The sequence below is a fragment of the Lynx canadensis genome, chromosome B2 (assembly GCF_007474595.2).
Source record: "Lynx canadensis isolate LIC74 chromosome B2, mLynCan4.pri.v2, whole genome shotgun sequence".
Taxonomy (NCBI): Eukaryota; Metazoa; Chordata; class Mammalia; order Carnivora; family Felidae; genus Lynx; species Lynx canadensis.
This window is the reverse complement of record NC_044307.1, coordinates 134,599,359-134,615,323: the sequence shown is the minus strand read 5'-3', so window position 1 is coordinate 134,615,323 and position 15,965 is coordinate 134,599,359. Positions and strand designations below refer to the sequence as shown.

General features: G+C 46.3%; 1 protein-coding gene across 4 annotated transcripts in view; it reads right to left on the bottom strand.

Moving 5' to 3' along the window:
- The window catches only part of SASH1 (SAM and SH3 domain containing 1), a 195,437-nt gene that overhangs the window by 37,576 nt on the left and 141,896 nt on the right, over positions 1-15,965 (bottom strand). For 3 of the 4 annotated variants that reach the window (XM_030316548.1, XM_030316551.1, XM_030316549.1), the window contains 2 exons: positions 10,066-10,198; positions 3,664-4,010 (listed from right to left, as the gene is read on the bottom strand). In XM_030316548.1, coding sequence (XP_030172408.1) covers positions 3,664-4,010; positions 10,066-10,198 — 480 coding nt within the window. Of the gene's footprint in view, positions 1-3,663; positions 4,011-10,065; positions 10,199-15,579; positions 15,913-15,965 lie in introns of those variants that run through there. The other variant, XM_030316550.2, reaches the window with a different exon arrangement.

Here is a 15,965-nt window from a genome sequence, read left to right as displayed (position 1 = left end):
CCGCGTCGGGCTCTGTGCTGACAGCTCAGAGCCTGGAGCCTGCTTCGAATTCTGTGTTTCCCCCTCTCTCGGCCCCTCCCATGCTCTCTCAATAATAAATAAGCGTTTAAAAAAATTTTTTTAAATAAAAAAACGCGAAAGACCTCTTTGTACAAAAACATTCACCAAATCCCCTAACCTGGCAAGCAATGTTATGACCACCTCTCAAGGTTCATTTTTAACATTTACTTTTCCTTTCCAGCTTATAATGCCAAATAGATGTTTGCATTTTTGCAAAGGCAGTGATTTTATTCTAGTTCCTTTCCTGTGACTCAGGGCTTTACAGATATAGTATGGCGCCCAGATGCCTCATCATTTTATGGCTTCTGCACTTCCCTGCTTTAAATTCCAGCATCAACTGCAACACTGGAGCCCAGCATGTACTTTCTGATGCACATGAAATAACCGAGAAAGAATTTATGTGGAAACTTCTAACTGTAATAAATTAGAAGCTCGTTTATGTCTTCATATACCAGCTGCATGCATTTATTCATAAAATAAAAAGCTTAGTGTTAAGAGTGAACTGGGCTTCTTAGCTACCAACTAAAACCTCTCCCGGTGATATGCTAAGATGTCTGGAACAGACTCTTCTTCAGGAGTGGGGGACAAAGAACATAATAATAAATATCGCCTGGACGAGTCTCAAATTTTTTCTGTAATATCAAGTAGTTCTTGAAACAGCATTCCTTCACCAGAGAAAACAGACTGTAGGGAGAAACAGTAAAAGTAAGCCAATCTTTGGCTTTGGTGGTCCACACAAATGAAACCTAAGTGAGGTTGTTTTCAAGGTCTTCGTATCTCCTGTAGCGGTAACTATAAGAACATTTTGGAGAGATGCTTGTAGATGAGGAGAGCCGGTCAATGGAATGGCCATGCAGTTGAAAACATGTTTTGGGGGGGAGCGGGGGGAGTTTAAAAATGGACAGAATTCCAAAATGTCATGCATGCCTGTTCCCTCAAACAAAAAACTGAATGACCAAAAATACGAAGACAAGTGACCATTTCCAGTGAAATACAGCATTATCATTTCCCTGAGGTTTCATCAAGCAAATATGGCATTTTTGAAAGACAAAAAGATCAAGTTTGAAGAGTAAAGGAAACTGTGCACTAGGACAAGAAGGATGGAAAACAAAATGGTTTAAGGAAACCAAGCAAAGAAATTATCTTAACCCCATAAAACCAAACCAAGATAAACCAACCCCCCCCCCCAAAAAAAAACTGTTGTTAAAATGCTTATTTGCACTTACAGTTCTCTAATTAGAAACTTTCCTGATGGTTTCCTGTACTTTCCTGATGGTACAATTATGCTTAACAAGAAAAGGTATGTGCAAATTTCTAATTTAGCCTTGAAGATATATTTTAGCCAGTAGAACTGTCCAATACTACCTCAGGCTCATAGTATCTTAAAAATATGCAGCCTTGGGTGACCTCTGGGATCGAGATTACACAGTGCCACCGTTACAGGGGGTGAAACTTGGTGCTTGAAAAGAAGCTCGCCCATGTCTATACTCAATGTCAGTGAAGAATGAATCCCTGACACACAATTAAATTAGCACAGGTCTTAGAAATACAACTTCTAGAGAGAAAGTCTTGAAGAAGTCACAATACTAACCTGGTAATTAATATGAGGGACACATGAGCAATTCAAGGTAGGGTGGAAAAATTCTCGGCATGACATGATTTAAGCTCATGGCGGGGAGACCAATGAACAGAGCTAAGGTGGATGTGTTTTATCAAGGTCATGTGCAAAGGTACAGAGGCAGATGAACTAGGCAGAGCCCTTCTGAAGTTAATACATTATACCAAGATTTCTTTGCCACAGAATTTTACAGAAGACCTGCAGGTCAGAAGTGAATGAATGAGGAGGATTTTGCTGTGTACATCAAGCACAAACCCAACCACAAACTATGGCGATGATAGAGAAAGAACCAGGAGGGAAGCTGTCACTGATAGTATTAATGTGTTACAAGATGCGCATGAGTGAGAAAAGATGGAAAATACGCTCCACCAAGACAGTTGACACATGTGGGAACATCTAGAAGACTAAAGACAAGGATGGACCTAGCAATCCTTTTGGAACAGAGAAGTCATTTGAGGGATGGCATGGACCAATCAGTCTCCATTTCCACAAAAAGCAGAACTTGAATGAATGAACATAAGTTCCAGTAATCGTCTGGGGCAGAACATCGTATCCGTGAATGTGAAGGAACCCGGGAAAGCCCCCATGGGAGGCTACAGTATGGTCTGTTCCTTCAGACCCTTAAAGGGGGCTCAGCCAGCAGTCGCAAGGGGACAAAGGGCAGGAAGCCCACAGCTCTTCCTTGCTCTGGGCCATTTTATATGGGTTTCTGTGCAAGCCAAAAGTTGGGTGGGAATTCCAAGGGGAAAATGCCTATATTCTCAAGTTTAATATAAGTCATGCCCTCAAAAGTCAATTTTTACTAGGTCTTTGATAATTCCGTAACAAAACTGAAAAACATTTCTGAAAGTATTTCATTGCTTGCTACGTACAGAAGAATCTACGGGGCAGGGGAAGACGTTTCTGAAGGTCCACCCTTCTGTTTAAGATAGAACATCCAATAGATTTAAGTAAAACAAAAGAGCTCGAATATTTTTCCCCCTTTCCATTTAAGAACTTTCTGGTTGGCACTACTAATAAGAGAAATGTACTTTATGAATGTTTTCAAATCACCAAATCGGTGATACTGTTGATGGCAATCTTTCATTGAGCCAGTTTCTATGGTTTCAATTAAATGAAAGAATAAGCAACTCGTTTAAGGGCAAAATGTCCTTCTGTTCTGAATCAGATTCTTTGAGGTCAAGTGACGTGATGGCTGGGAACCAACCAGCCTAGAAGGAGGCCAAACCCCACCCCTGGACTCCGAAAGCCCTTCTCTGGATCATCTTCAGTGTTTGGTCTTAATTAAAAACCAAAGAGCTTCAACGGGCAAGAGGACGAGTGGAAAAGAAGAAGCCATTACTAAAAGAAAGCAGGGTTAGAAATTTGAGGTGATGGCCGAAAGTCATGAAGTTAGGAGAAGAGAGGGGAAGACGCCAGGTTCCTCGGAAGAAAGGCCATAACGCTTGACTGCACATCACAGAAATGACAAGGCCGTCCTGGTGACCATCTTTGTGACTCACGGACTTCTGGTGGATTCTCAAGAGAACCCTTTTAGTACAGCGGTCGACTGTGGCGGCCCACTTCCTCTTGGTCTCCTCATCCTCCTCCAGCAGGCACCGCCTGAGGTCCTGTCTCTCGGCCTTGCTCAGGGTCCTGTCCGAGGCAGGCCGCACTAGTTGGGTCAGGTTCAGGTGGCTGTATAGGCTCCGCTCCACCACGTAGGTGATATTGAACTCGCTGACCGAGGGGCGCCCGCGCGCCCTCCTGCTGGGGACGCCGCAGCTCCCTCCCCCTTTGGGTTTCTGCCGGAGCAGGTCACAGGTCACACTGTTGACTCCTTTTCTGGAGGGACGCTGGCAGAGAAAAGCTCTGGAACATGAATAATTAGTATCCATTTTCTTCAGGCGGATTTGCTTCCGGACACTCTGAACCTCCTCCAGGGACACTAGAAGGTGGTGCCTACGTCGGTGGTGGTCATAGAAGCAAACACCATCCGTACTTACCCCATGGCTCAGGGACCCGAGACCCTTCTTCATCTCCCCCTCAGTTAGGGAGCGGGAGACCTTCTGGGCCTTTTCTTCTTCTGGGTAGGAGAAGAACGTCCCCATCTTCTTGGGGGGCTTAATCAGGCCCCGACTCTCTCCTTTGCTGAAGGTTTTGACCAACTTCCGGCCGGCTCCCCAGGTATCCAGGCTGCTGGATGATGGAGAAGTGGTGAGAGAGTCTGAATCATCTTCTGGAGGTTTCTCAGGAGAGCCATCAAAGAAAAATGGCTTCTTGTGTACTCCAGAATAAAGGGCGGACCTCTCATCCAGAACTGGGGAATTCTCAAACACATGCTCCTCCCCGCCTGGAGGGAAATCAACACAGAGATGTTCATGGTCTCTTGTAAACATACTTCTCCATTCCCTCACAGGTATTTCTTTCGTTACAGCCCCGCCCTACAAAAAATAAGCCAATCGTCACAGAAACCACAGTGATCCCCTCCCCATATCACTTACCCTCTTCCTAAACCCAGCTCCCACTTACATGAATGCATATAAAAAATAACAAACTGTGCAAATGTAGGGCTTCACAAGCTTAATGTTAGAAGGTGTTGGGTGTATTTTCTTCTCCTTCTTTACAGTATCTTTGTAGAACAAACCCCTGAAGAAATCTAGTAAAAATGCCACTGGGAAAACCCAAGCCAGTCATTATCATGATATTCCATAGCCCTTAGCATTTAAAGATAATTAATCCCGCCCCCCCCCCAATCTGATTACCCTCCCCAGGCTGTGGGAGAGATCCTCAGAAGCTAGGAATCAGGATCTTTCCCCCTTCTGAAAGGCCTCCTGTTGACTCCGGTTGGGATTTCATTGTCAGAGTGTGATGAATGCCACGTGGCTGACAGTGATTTTTTTTTTTCCCTTGGTACATGTGCCATTTAAGTAATTAAATCACCAAGGCAGCCTGGGTGCAGAAACACCATACGGGGTTACAGCGTGCGAACGCAACTCACAAACGGTCCCCAGTTGACAAGCCAAACACGGCAAAGTTAGGGAACTGGGTGATTCCAGCCAGGCATTGCCATCCACTGGCCCTGCTGGGAAGCAGCAAGGGCATTTAAGGGCCCGGACACGCAGGCAGCCTCATCGAGTGTTCCACTCTGTTTCAAGGATTCCAGCTCTTGAAGCCTCCCCTGGAGCAAGGTATTGAGCCAAGGCCTCCGAAGCCCAGTGGAAAGGTTTGGACCGACTGGCAGGAAAACGGAGTTCTTTTCTGTGTGTGTTATGTGAACAGATGTGAAAAAGAAGTAGGTCAAACTGTGGGTGTAGGGATCCTAACTGGCTGTGTCCCTTTAATTATAAGGAACCTTTTGAGAACTGCTGCTTTCCACCAGCTGAACTGTGAAGAGGAAAAAATAAAAAGTTCCTTGGAACAGAGGGATGGCCCTAAATATACCAGCTGGGGTGCGGGTGCCAGTGCGTGGTTAAATGTCAGAGAGAACTGCTCGCTTCGGAGAGGGGCAGGATGAAAAGATTGGTATCAGCCTCTTAAAATTCTAAAGGTTTCTTCCTTTTCCAGCTGATGGGAGTTATTATTACAAGTATAAAGAAAAACAGAATCGCTGCTGTTAAGTACGACTCAAGATAGATTTTTACGTCAAGGAGACAGTGGTGGGGAGGGAGATTCAGAACTGTGTCCAGTCCAAAGTTCTCCATAATCTGCAGCACAAATGTATTCCCTGAAGGATTATTCTCGGATCTTTCATGACAGTTGTTGTTTTTTTTTTAAAAAATTATTTATTTATTTTGAGAGAGAGCAGAAGCAGGAGAGAGGCAGAGAGAGGGAGGGGGAGAGAGAGAGAATCGGAAGCAGGCTCCACACCACCAGCACAGAGCCGTCACGACTCAGGGCTTGAACTCACAAACTGTGAGATCGTGACCTGAGCCCAAATGAAGAGCCGGACGCTTAACCGACTGAGCCACCCAGGCACCCCCTTTCGTGAGTATTTAAAAGCAGAGTATAATCGAGCTCTGGCAGGAATTTGCCAGACCAGAGGCAGTGTGCAAATACTGTGAAAGTTTCCTGCTCTTTCCTCAGGACCCCTGACTAATAAGGTATGGAGACCAAGGGCCCTTCTGTTGTTAGAAGTAAAAACGGCCACCTCTTCCAGATGCGATCCACCCCTCCACTCGCAGGAAGAAGTGACAGGGCCGAGAGGAGAGGCACAGCCTGGTGGTAGAGGCAGACCGGCACTGGACTTCTCTATAGAAGTGTCCAGATCACAGATCACGGCTTTGCATTTCGCCCAGGTGCCCACGGAGGTGCACAAGGCCCTGATCTACCCACAGTCTGAAGGGGACTCGGGGAATTCAGGTGCGTCTACTGGAAATTTTAACAATCTGTCACCCAACAGTGGTCTGGAAACGTTCTGGACTCTGTGGTTAGGTTTGTCATCAGAGATTCCAATACTTCCATGACACTTCTGAGTCTGGAACCAGCCGGTGTACACACGTCCATGACCTGTAGAGCTCTGCGTCCTGATTCTGAAAAGCCTGCATTTGGTAAGGAGCTTGGAGGGAAATGGGGCAAATGCTGTGTGCCAAGGGCAGGCCTTGCATAGGGTACGTTCTTCCGTCTGTGTCTGACCCGAGGCCTGAAATCCCAGCCTTCACTTGATTCCTGGGGTTTACAGCCCTGCTTCTCTCCTTCTGGGGCCTCCAAGTAAAACTATTTAATGGGGAGAATGACAGTCAGCGTGCACTGACCCCATCATCATTTGGTGTGACCTGTTTCACATAGCGACCTTTATCTCTCCTAGTCAGCTGAGATCAGAATATGGAAGGAAGGTGATTTTAACAGGGGTAGGATTTGGGGTGACTTAATGCCAAGAACACAGATTTATGCCCCAATTCCAGCTCTGTCTCTGCCACTCACCATCTCCATGACCTTGGGCAGTTATTTCATCGCTCTGAGCCTGTCTCCTCACCTGTAATAATGTCTACCTGTCTGTGAACTATCTGTTGCAAGACTGTTACAAGGATGAAATTAGGGGTGCCTGGGTGGCTCGGTCAGTTAAGTGTCTGACTCTTGATCTCAGCTCAGGTCATGATCTTGTGAGATCGGGCCCCTCACCAGGCTCTGTGCTGACAGTGTGGAGCCTGCTTGGGAGTCTCTCTCTCCCCCTCTCTCTCTGCCCCTCCACTGCTCTCTTTCTTAAATAACTTTCTTAATTTTTTTTTTTTTTTTAAGGATAAAATTAAGTGAAATACGTAAAGGTGCTCTGTAAGGTAAAAAGCACTGAACGAAGGCTAATGATTCATTCATTATTGGGTTACAGATAAGCTGGAACAATGATGGAAGGTAGGTGCGTGTCAGCTCTAGGGGAAAAAGCACAGAAACGGGCCGATGGAGGGCACTGACCTGGCCTACGATTTAATACTGTCTAGGGTCATCCATGCCCTGGAGGAGGACCTGAAACTCAGTTACATGGGTGAGACCAGGTGAGAGACGGAACTCTCATGGCTCTCCCAGGACTCCAGAGCCGGGGGGCGGTGGGGAAGGGGTGGGAACAGAGTGAAGACCCAGGCTGCCCGGACTTAATTCTGGGCCTTCTGCCAGCAGGCTCAGTGACCTTGAGTGAATTATTTAACCTCTTGGCGGGTCAGTGCCCTCATTTGTGAAACGAGGGTGGTATGAATGCCTGCCTCTGGTGGCTATTCTGGGGATGACATATTAAAAGAAACACAAAATCTAAAGTGTTTAGGCAAGTGGCTGGCACACAGAATGCTCTCAGTAAAGGTTAATTATCCCTCAGAAAACTTAGCATTGGCACAGACATGTGGGAAGCCAAAAGGCTCAACTCTTTGAAGGTCCAGAGGTAGCAAAGGAGGGGTTATTGGGAATGTGAATCTTTCCTGCTTTGCAGACAGCTCTTCTGTCGATGAGGAGCCTCACAGAGTTCCGTTCCACAGGGGCTAGAGGGAGCTCTCGTCTAGTCTGGTCCAGTCTCGTGGGCAGCCTGAGCTGGCAATACCCACCTGCCCACTTAATGGCACCCTTGCTCCCCAATTCATCAGACGCCAGAGGTTAATTGGGACTCGGGCTCATTTAATCCATGTTTCATCTGTGGAACCTAAACCAGACTCAGGTGAATTATAGTTCAGGGCTAGAAGTCCATACAATGACTACTTTTTACCCTAAAGCTACCTCTCCAGGTATATTCTTCCCCTTTTCCACCGTGTCTCTCAGAGATACTTGGACTGATCTGTTCTGACATAAATATGCAAACAGAGTATTGCTGTACTGTTATCAGATGTTAGTCTAGTGGAAAAGGCGGCCCGAATGCAAATGACTTTTCTGTAGGACTATGCAACCAGGTGGCAGGCCCAGCACCAGGTACGTGAATCGTTCCATCTCGTTTATGGACAAGAATCACCAATCTATTGGCTATCTTTGAGATTTAATTTTGCCAAGTATGCAAGGTTTGTTTTAAAATGTGGTGCCCAGGGGTGCCTAGGTGGCTCAGTCTGTTAAGTGTTCAGCTCAGATCATGATATGATCTCATGGTTTGTGACATTGAGCCCCACATCAGGCTCTGCACTGACAGCACAGAACCTGCTTGAGATTCTCGCTCTCTCTCTCTCTCTCTCTCTCTCTCTTTCTCTCTCTCTCTCTCCACCCCTCCCCCACTTGTGCTTTCTCTCCCTCAAAATAAACAAATAAACATTTAAAAATAAAATAAAATAAAATGCGGTGCCCAAGGCTGAATGACAGCAATTCCATATGGTTCTACTTACTATTTATTACCAACTGACAGTATGTGTGTGATTTCATTAAGAGCTGCCAGTGAGAGGAGATCAGGCTATAATTCTGTATTGTGAAAACCAGCACTGATGAGCAGGTGTTAAAACATCCAAATATAAAATCAGCATTGCACCCAGAGGCAAACAGACTTACCACACAAGAAGACACCCAAATGGAACCTGGAATTCCACACAACTCTATGAAATTGCCCATAAGCACGTTTCTCTCCAGCCCTCCACCACCCTTTCCCATCCTCCTTTCTCTTCCTCCCTTGCCTTCGCGCTCCCATAATCCCCTCACCTTCAATATTTCTCCAGGGGATTTAAACTGATAAATAATTACAGCAAACAGAAATTTAAAAACAGCAGTGAAAACACCAGGAAACCCTCATCTATGCAAATAAGGGGAAATCCAGTCCCCTCCATGGCTTGATCTTACCAGTGTACAACCAAAAGGCTTCTCGAAGATCATTTTCAAATCTACGTGTTAAAATTCTGAAATTCCTTAAGACGTAGGTGTGACATTTTAACAAGTAATGTGCTTTTTAAAAAATAAGACCTAGTCTCTCCAGTATTTTTTCCAGTCTACTTATTGTTTTCCCAAATGGGAAATCTTACTCTTTTCTTTCATCCTTTTGGGAGAACTTTACAAGATGCTGCAAATGCATACTGCTAACAACAGGAGAGACGGATATGGTTGAGATTTAAATTGTCATAATCACACTTCAAAGGTTAACTATTCACTACAATAAATCCAGGCTCATGCCCCTTCTGACATTATTGCTTCATCTGACAAGCAGCTTAGCCAGCAAGATAGCTCTTAAGATCCACTTAGAATGAAAGGTCCTTAGAGCCCAATCTGAATGGAGTCTTCAGACTGTTTACAGGAAGAACAAATCATCCCTCAGAGATCTGAAAGGGTATTAAGTGCCTTGATTGTTAGATGTTTGTTTGAGATGGACATATATCAAATCTGGACTAAACTCCGTGGGCAAGAGCCACCAGTCTTTGGTCACAGAGGCTAGGAAGAAGTTATAAAATAAAGTTGATATAAGGGGCACCTGGGTGGCTCAGTTGGTCGAGCGTCTGACTTTGGCTTGGGTCATGATCTTGTGGTTTGTGAGTTCGAGCCCCGTGTCGGGCTCTGGGCTGACAGCTCGGAGCCTGGAACCTGCCTCGGATTCAGTGTCTCCCTTTCTCTCTGCCTCTCCCCCGCTCTCTCTCTCAAAAATAAATAAGCATTAATTTTTTTTTTTAAAATAATGAAGTTTACATAAAATGATGTAAGCTCAAAATGAAAGCTATGCCACACCTTGAGAAGACTTCGTTGTCACATACTAGCCAGCCCGCGTTGCTGTAACACTGAAATGACTAAGCTCCCGACATGCCGGATGCCAGGATCCGTACATGCTGAGCAATGCCCAGCTAACGCGCACACCCAAAGCGCTCTCCGCCAGCCTCAGCCAGAATGCAATCCGTTTTCCACTTGAAATCATACCCTTTTTCTACTGAAAAGCTGATCCCAGCTGATCTACTTTGGAATAAGCAGGGCGGAGTGTGTGTGTGTGTGTGTGTGTGTGTGTGTGTGTGCGCGCGCGCGCGAGCTTGCGTGTTTACCTTCGGTGCTGGGCTTTTTCATTTCTTCCACCCTGATTAGTTTCTTTCTCACTCTGCGAGTGGAGCTGACCAGCTTGTGTAATCTCTTAAACTTCACCGACTCCTCAGTCTCATCATCCGATTGTTCTCTTGACTGGCAAAGAAACAAAGGGAAAAGTTAATCAGGTAATTGCCCCAGGGCTCTGCTCTGGCAGCTGGGTGCAGCCCGGCCTCCCCGCCAGTCTGAACTTGGGCAGTTGTGCAGCTGAACCTGGGGCGCCAGCTCATTGGCCCAACAGGTTCGCGAAGCTCCACATACCATCCTGAGGCCTAATTCACCGGAGCATCAGGCCCCTGCCCAGCATGCCCTGCGCTTGTCTCAGCTACTTCCCAGTCCTCTTAGGAGAACTCGGACGGGGCCCTCTCCACAAGGCTGGCCCCGTAATTCCAGTCCCGCTGCTGTGGTTTGGGCCCGGCTCTCCTCTGTCTGGCCCATCAGGACCGCTTAGCGTGGTCATCAACTACTTCTCCAAACCAAAATTCTGTTGACTTGTTCCAGTCCTCCCCCCAAAATCAAAAACAGCAGGGCAGGAAAAGGGAAGAGAAGCAAAAAGCCGCCTTCTATCGCGTTTGTTAGGACAGTCCGCCACATCTCAGCCATGCCTGCGGCCTCTCCCGGCTCCTTCTGAGAGCTCGCGAGGCGCGCGTGAGGACAGACCCTGCATTCCTCCACGAGGGACAAGGGAAAAAGCTGACCTTTTCAGCCATACAGCACAGCGCATATTCCCCAGCATGCCATTTCAGTTTGCAGCGACTCGAGTATGCTCAACCCAGCTGTTTTCCCTCAAGTATCAAACATTACAGAGAGAAAAAAAAATTCCCTCCGCAGCAGTGACCCCAGTGAAAAACAATCCTTTCCTTGTGAACAAAATGAGGTTTGCGTTTCCAAGTCAGCTCTAACGTCCAACATGCAGCTTCCTCTGTTTTATCGGTGCAAAATGTGCAAAAGCAAGAGAAGTCTGCAGCTTTTGGCCCAACAGGCCAAAAGGCGTGCTGCGCGGGCCGGGTGCTCGGGCGTTCCCGGGGGGCGGAAGCGCACAGGGCCCCCCCCCCCCCCCAGGCAGCTCGCGAGCAGCCTCGGCTGATCCTGCACGACCTGGCAACAGCCCTCCCTCCATCTCCTCCAACCTAGTTCACAGAGATGGTAAGGACAGGGACGCCTCATACAATCAACACAAAACAAAACCAAACCCACATCTCTGAGCTGGTCTGACGTGAAGACATTCCCACCCCTCCTCCATCATCCCGCCTCCATCGACCATCAAATGGGGACGTCGTAAGAGTTAGCCGAGAAGAGTTCAAGGGTAAACAAGGTAGAGATACTGTGAATTACTTGGGCAGAAAAACGGTGCAGCATGTCGGGAGGCCACAAATATTTCTGTGGCACTATGGCACTACGTAAGCGATAAATACAACCCATTTCCTGGCCTCTGTCCTCCCCCTGGGGCTCCCAGCATAAGGCCATTGTACTTTCTCTGTGCACAACTGTAAGCAAACCATTCACCCACTGAAGAATAATTATTATAACCCATAAATGGTGAGTCATCAGGACAGGGGTGTTTCTCAGGCTTCCCTTCTGTGAACTGTATCCAATTTCTCTATAATTCCTGAAGTGTTACCTATCCATCTCAGCATTAAAGTGAACTACTGCTTACCTGATGATGAAGAATGCGAATTGGACCCCCAGGTAATGGGGGGTGGGGAAGGAGGATACATATACATTGCATGCTGGCCATTCGGCCTAATGCGTTTGGCCTAAAACTTAAAATGTAACAAAACTAAAATGAACTAGTAAGTAAGTACAGCTTCTGCTACATAACAGTATTGAATGGTATGAATTTCATTTATGCTTGGTTGAACTGTTGATATGTGATGAAATGGTCAGTGGTCAACCAGAAAAATGAGAAACTTGGTTAACCCTCATGCTGGGTCATCAGCACCCGAACAGAACCCTAGGGCATGGGATTACACATTCACACTGAAAATATTCTGCCTTTTTGATGGATCTCTAAAACTAAGCAATTCCAATAGAAGAAGAACCAACATTAGATTATAGAACATGTCTGTCACTCTCGTATTATTATTTTTTTTAATGTTTATTTATTTTTGAGACAGAGAGAGACAGAGCATGAACGGGGGAGGGGCAGAGAGAGAGGGAGACACAGAATCGGAAACAGGCTCCAGGCTCTGAGCTATCAGCCCAGAGCCCGACGTGGGGCTCGAACTCACGGACCGCGAGATCGTGACCTGAGCTGAAGTCGGACGCTTAACCGACTGCGCCACCCAGGCGCCCCTGTCACTCTCGTATTAAAAAATTCCAAAGTTAATGGGTGCCCAGGTGGCTTAGTTGGTTAAGGGTCCGACTCTTAATTTCAGCTCAGGTTGTGATCTCACGGTTTGTGGGATCAAGCCCCATGTCGGGCTCTGCACTGATGGCGAGAGCCCTCTCTCTCTGTCCGCTCCCCCCCCCCCCGCTTGTACGCGTGCTCTCTCTCTCTCTCAAAATAAATAACAAATAGGGGTGCCTGGGTGGCTCAGTTGGTTACGTGTCCCACTTCGGCTCAGGTCATGATCTCACAGTTTGTGAGTTCGAGCCCCACGTTGACTCTGTGCTGACATCCTAGGGCCTGCTTCTGATTCTGTGTCTCTCTCTCTGCCCCTCCCCTGCTCACACTCTGTCTCTCAAAAATAAATAAACATTAAAAAAATTAAAAATAAATAAATAACAAAATTTTAAAAATTCTGAAGTGAGTGTAAATGAACAAAGATACAGGACGCTATGTTACAGAATGAAAATTAGTTTTGCATGTATACCTTGTACCTAGCTTGAGGGCTGCTGATGGTGGTGAGGGGGAGGGGTATGCCTGTGCATTCCACAAATATGTAGGAAACGTGCCATCAGAGGGAACTTTTGAGAGAGAAATCAAAATAGCTAAATCAGGGCAACAGAATTAAAGGCAAAAACCTCCTTCGTGAGTCCTACTTTCCTCCCCCCTGATTCACCGGGGTGAAAAATAACATATTCCAGGTACTTATTTAATTGCTTTCACATGTTCCGTCTAGTTTTGAGAAACAGGAGCTCTTTAGAACTTTGAACTAATGTTATTTTTATTTTTCTAAAAAAAAATTATGAATATTTTAGAGGTGTTTGCCATTGACAAATCACAAATCACAACAACCAGTCACTTCTCATTATCGTGCTTTGGACACTAAACCAGATAGATGCAGCACAATTTACGTGAAGAAAAATGTCATCTATTTCTGTCTTTATGCTTTATTATTTTTTTTTTAAATAGAAAATCCCCCATGAGTCAGCCTAGAAGTCACTGGAGTTGAACAGTGTATCCCAAGGATGCATTTTATTGATGGAGAGGTGTTGACTTCTCGCTTCCTCCTGAGTCCAGAGGAAAAGGAGTTTGTGAAATATTTGCTTTTAAAAATTTCCCTCCAGCTGTTTTAACATAGACTGTGTATAAGGCATGCATTTCATTTAAACTGTTAAATAAAGTTTAAATTCCTCATTTCAGGTCTCTCCTTTTAAATAAGCATATGCCACTTTCCAAATGCTGAAAATAACTTGTGTCTTTTTATTCAGAAATTACACCCCCAGAGATGAGAGTGTGAAAATTAAAAAAAACTATTTAACCGTATCTGTGTATGCACGCGTGTGCACACATTTAAAAGAAATCTGTGCACCTGGAGGAACTCTCATAGAAGGAAATCTGCAGTACATATAAAATGAATAGTTGGTTCCAAGAAACAGACCCCTAGAATTAAACAGAACTACTAGAGAACAGGTTTTAAATCAACTAACGTAAAAAATAGCAGTATATGTTTATGCACCTTGTAACACGAGGTGGTATCTCCTCCTCTCCCTGCCCGGCCCCAGGTCACCACCGTACTGAAGTAAACTTTAATTTGCTCGTCTTCTAAATGAGAGCGTGAAAACGCAATCATCTGTATAAAACTCCTCACCTCCCAATGTTAGCAGAAAAAGGCAATTAATTTATTGTACCAAAGGAGGTGGAAGAGTGGATTTACGTTATCGTAAATAGAAACATTTGATTTCCAAGCCTCTCTATTGCAGATTTTTCCACCAGAAAGCCCATATGGCTCAACTTTTAATTACTTTGGCTAATGCTATATGTAGTAATTCTGTGGTGAATGCTTAAGTGTTTCATTGCTGGTTTCCATGGCAACATTACATCAGATTACAGACAGCTGGCTCCACAGTTTTAAACCATAACAAATTGACCAAGCCAAGGCACAAAACTAGAGCTGCTTTAAAGAGATAGTGCACCATTCGCCTGCCAGGGCGCTGAATGAGGGGCCTATGGGGCCCACTTGGCAGGCCAAGGAGGGTGGAGCCTCCTTCCTTCTCAGCTGCTTTTGGAACATGTGCATCCTTGACACATCTGCAATGTTCTAATAGGAAAGACATGGGGCCAGCGTGGAGGACTTTTCATAACACGGCTACGCAGAGGAGGATCGGAAAAAAAGGGAACACAATTAATAGCATCTGTAGACAGAAAAGTGTGTGAGTCGAGCAAACGGAACGGCAGCATCCCGCGCTCTCCAGCCCGTCCCTGCAGGTGGGTAACAGATACTTCACGGCCACCCCCCTCCCACCCCAGTAACAAACGGTTCTAGCAGCTAAGGTGCGCTGTGACGTACGCTTTCCAAAAGCCGCGCGGCACAGTGTTGCAGGCGCGGGAGCACTGTTCCCTAATAAAAGTTAAACTGAACTCGCAAGGAGCCTCCGGAGTCCCTCTGGGGGCTGCTGGAGCCCAGGGTGAGCGCAGGATTACGACTGTGCCTTTTGCAGAAACAACGCTCAGCTTGCTTCCCCGGCTCTCTCGACACCCAGCCCACTGTTGCAATTAGCAGCCAGACTAAGTCAGTTTATCTCCCCTGGAGACACACACACACACACACACACCCCGCTATAAGATATTTAAGCATTTCTGAAATAGTCTGAAATCGGAAACGTATTTTGCTTGCGAAATTCACACAGCAGTTTCTGGTCGACTGGGTGCAGAATCAAACAGAGACGCTTCCATTTCCCAGGTCTGCACTGCCAGCGGCGTTAACCGTAAGGGAAGGAAGCGGGTCGGCTGCAGCTTTATGAAAAGCTGCATCAGGCAAGGCAGTCTGCAGTCCAGTCCCCCGCACTGAAAGCCTCCACGATGACAACTGGGCTCCAACCACGTACACTCAGTCTCTTGAGAATCCCTTTATTCTCAGATCAAAATCCCCTATTCTCCCCCCAAAGCTATGCCTTATTGGGTGAGCGTGCTGGGAAAGAAGGCTCGGGATTCCATAGCAGGGAAGGAAAGAAGGGAAGGAGGACAAATCTCGAAGAAGCTGAACAGAAAAGAGGAAACCATCCTAGCCGGGAGCAGTCAAAAAAGCTTTGCCTTGCAGGGACAGAAAGCACATTTTCCCTTTCACGTGAAACACATCCAACGGACTTACCGGCTTCGGCATTTAGCAGGCCTAAGGGGCAATTTCGAGCACGTCTGGTCCCCCCGCCCCCTCCCCACGTTGAGCGCGTCTTCACTCCTGTTCCGTCAACTCTGTGATCTCAAAGTGAGGATCAGGCACTCCTCAAACGTGTTCCTTTGGAGTTACATGATCAGACAGGCTCCACCAGCACGGCTTAGCATCCGAAGGAGGAAAAAGTGAAGACACTGGGTTCAATTAGCTGCTTTCTGCCTGCTGACTGATTCCCCAGTTACTTGCTAACTGCATAACTTGTAAGAAAGGCATAAGTCATCAGCTCTAAGCAAATCTCCTATTCACCACAAGGAAAAAAGGGAGTGTTGTACGTGGCAAACAATCCCTGTTTTCACTGACGAAGG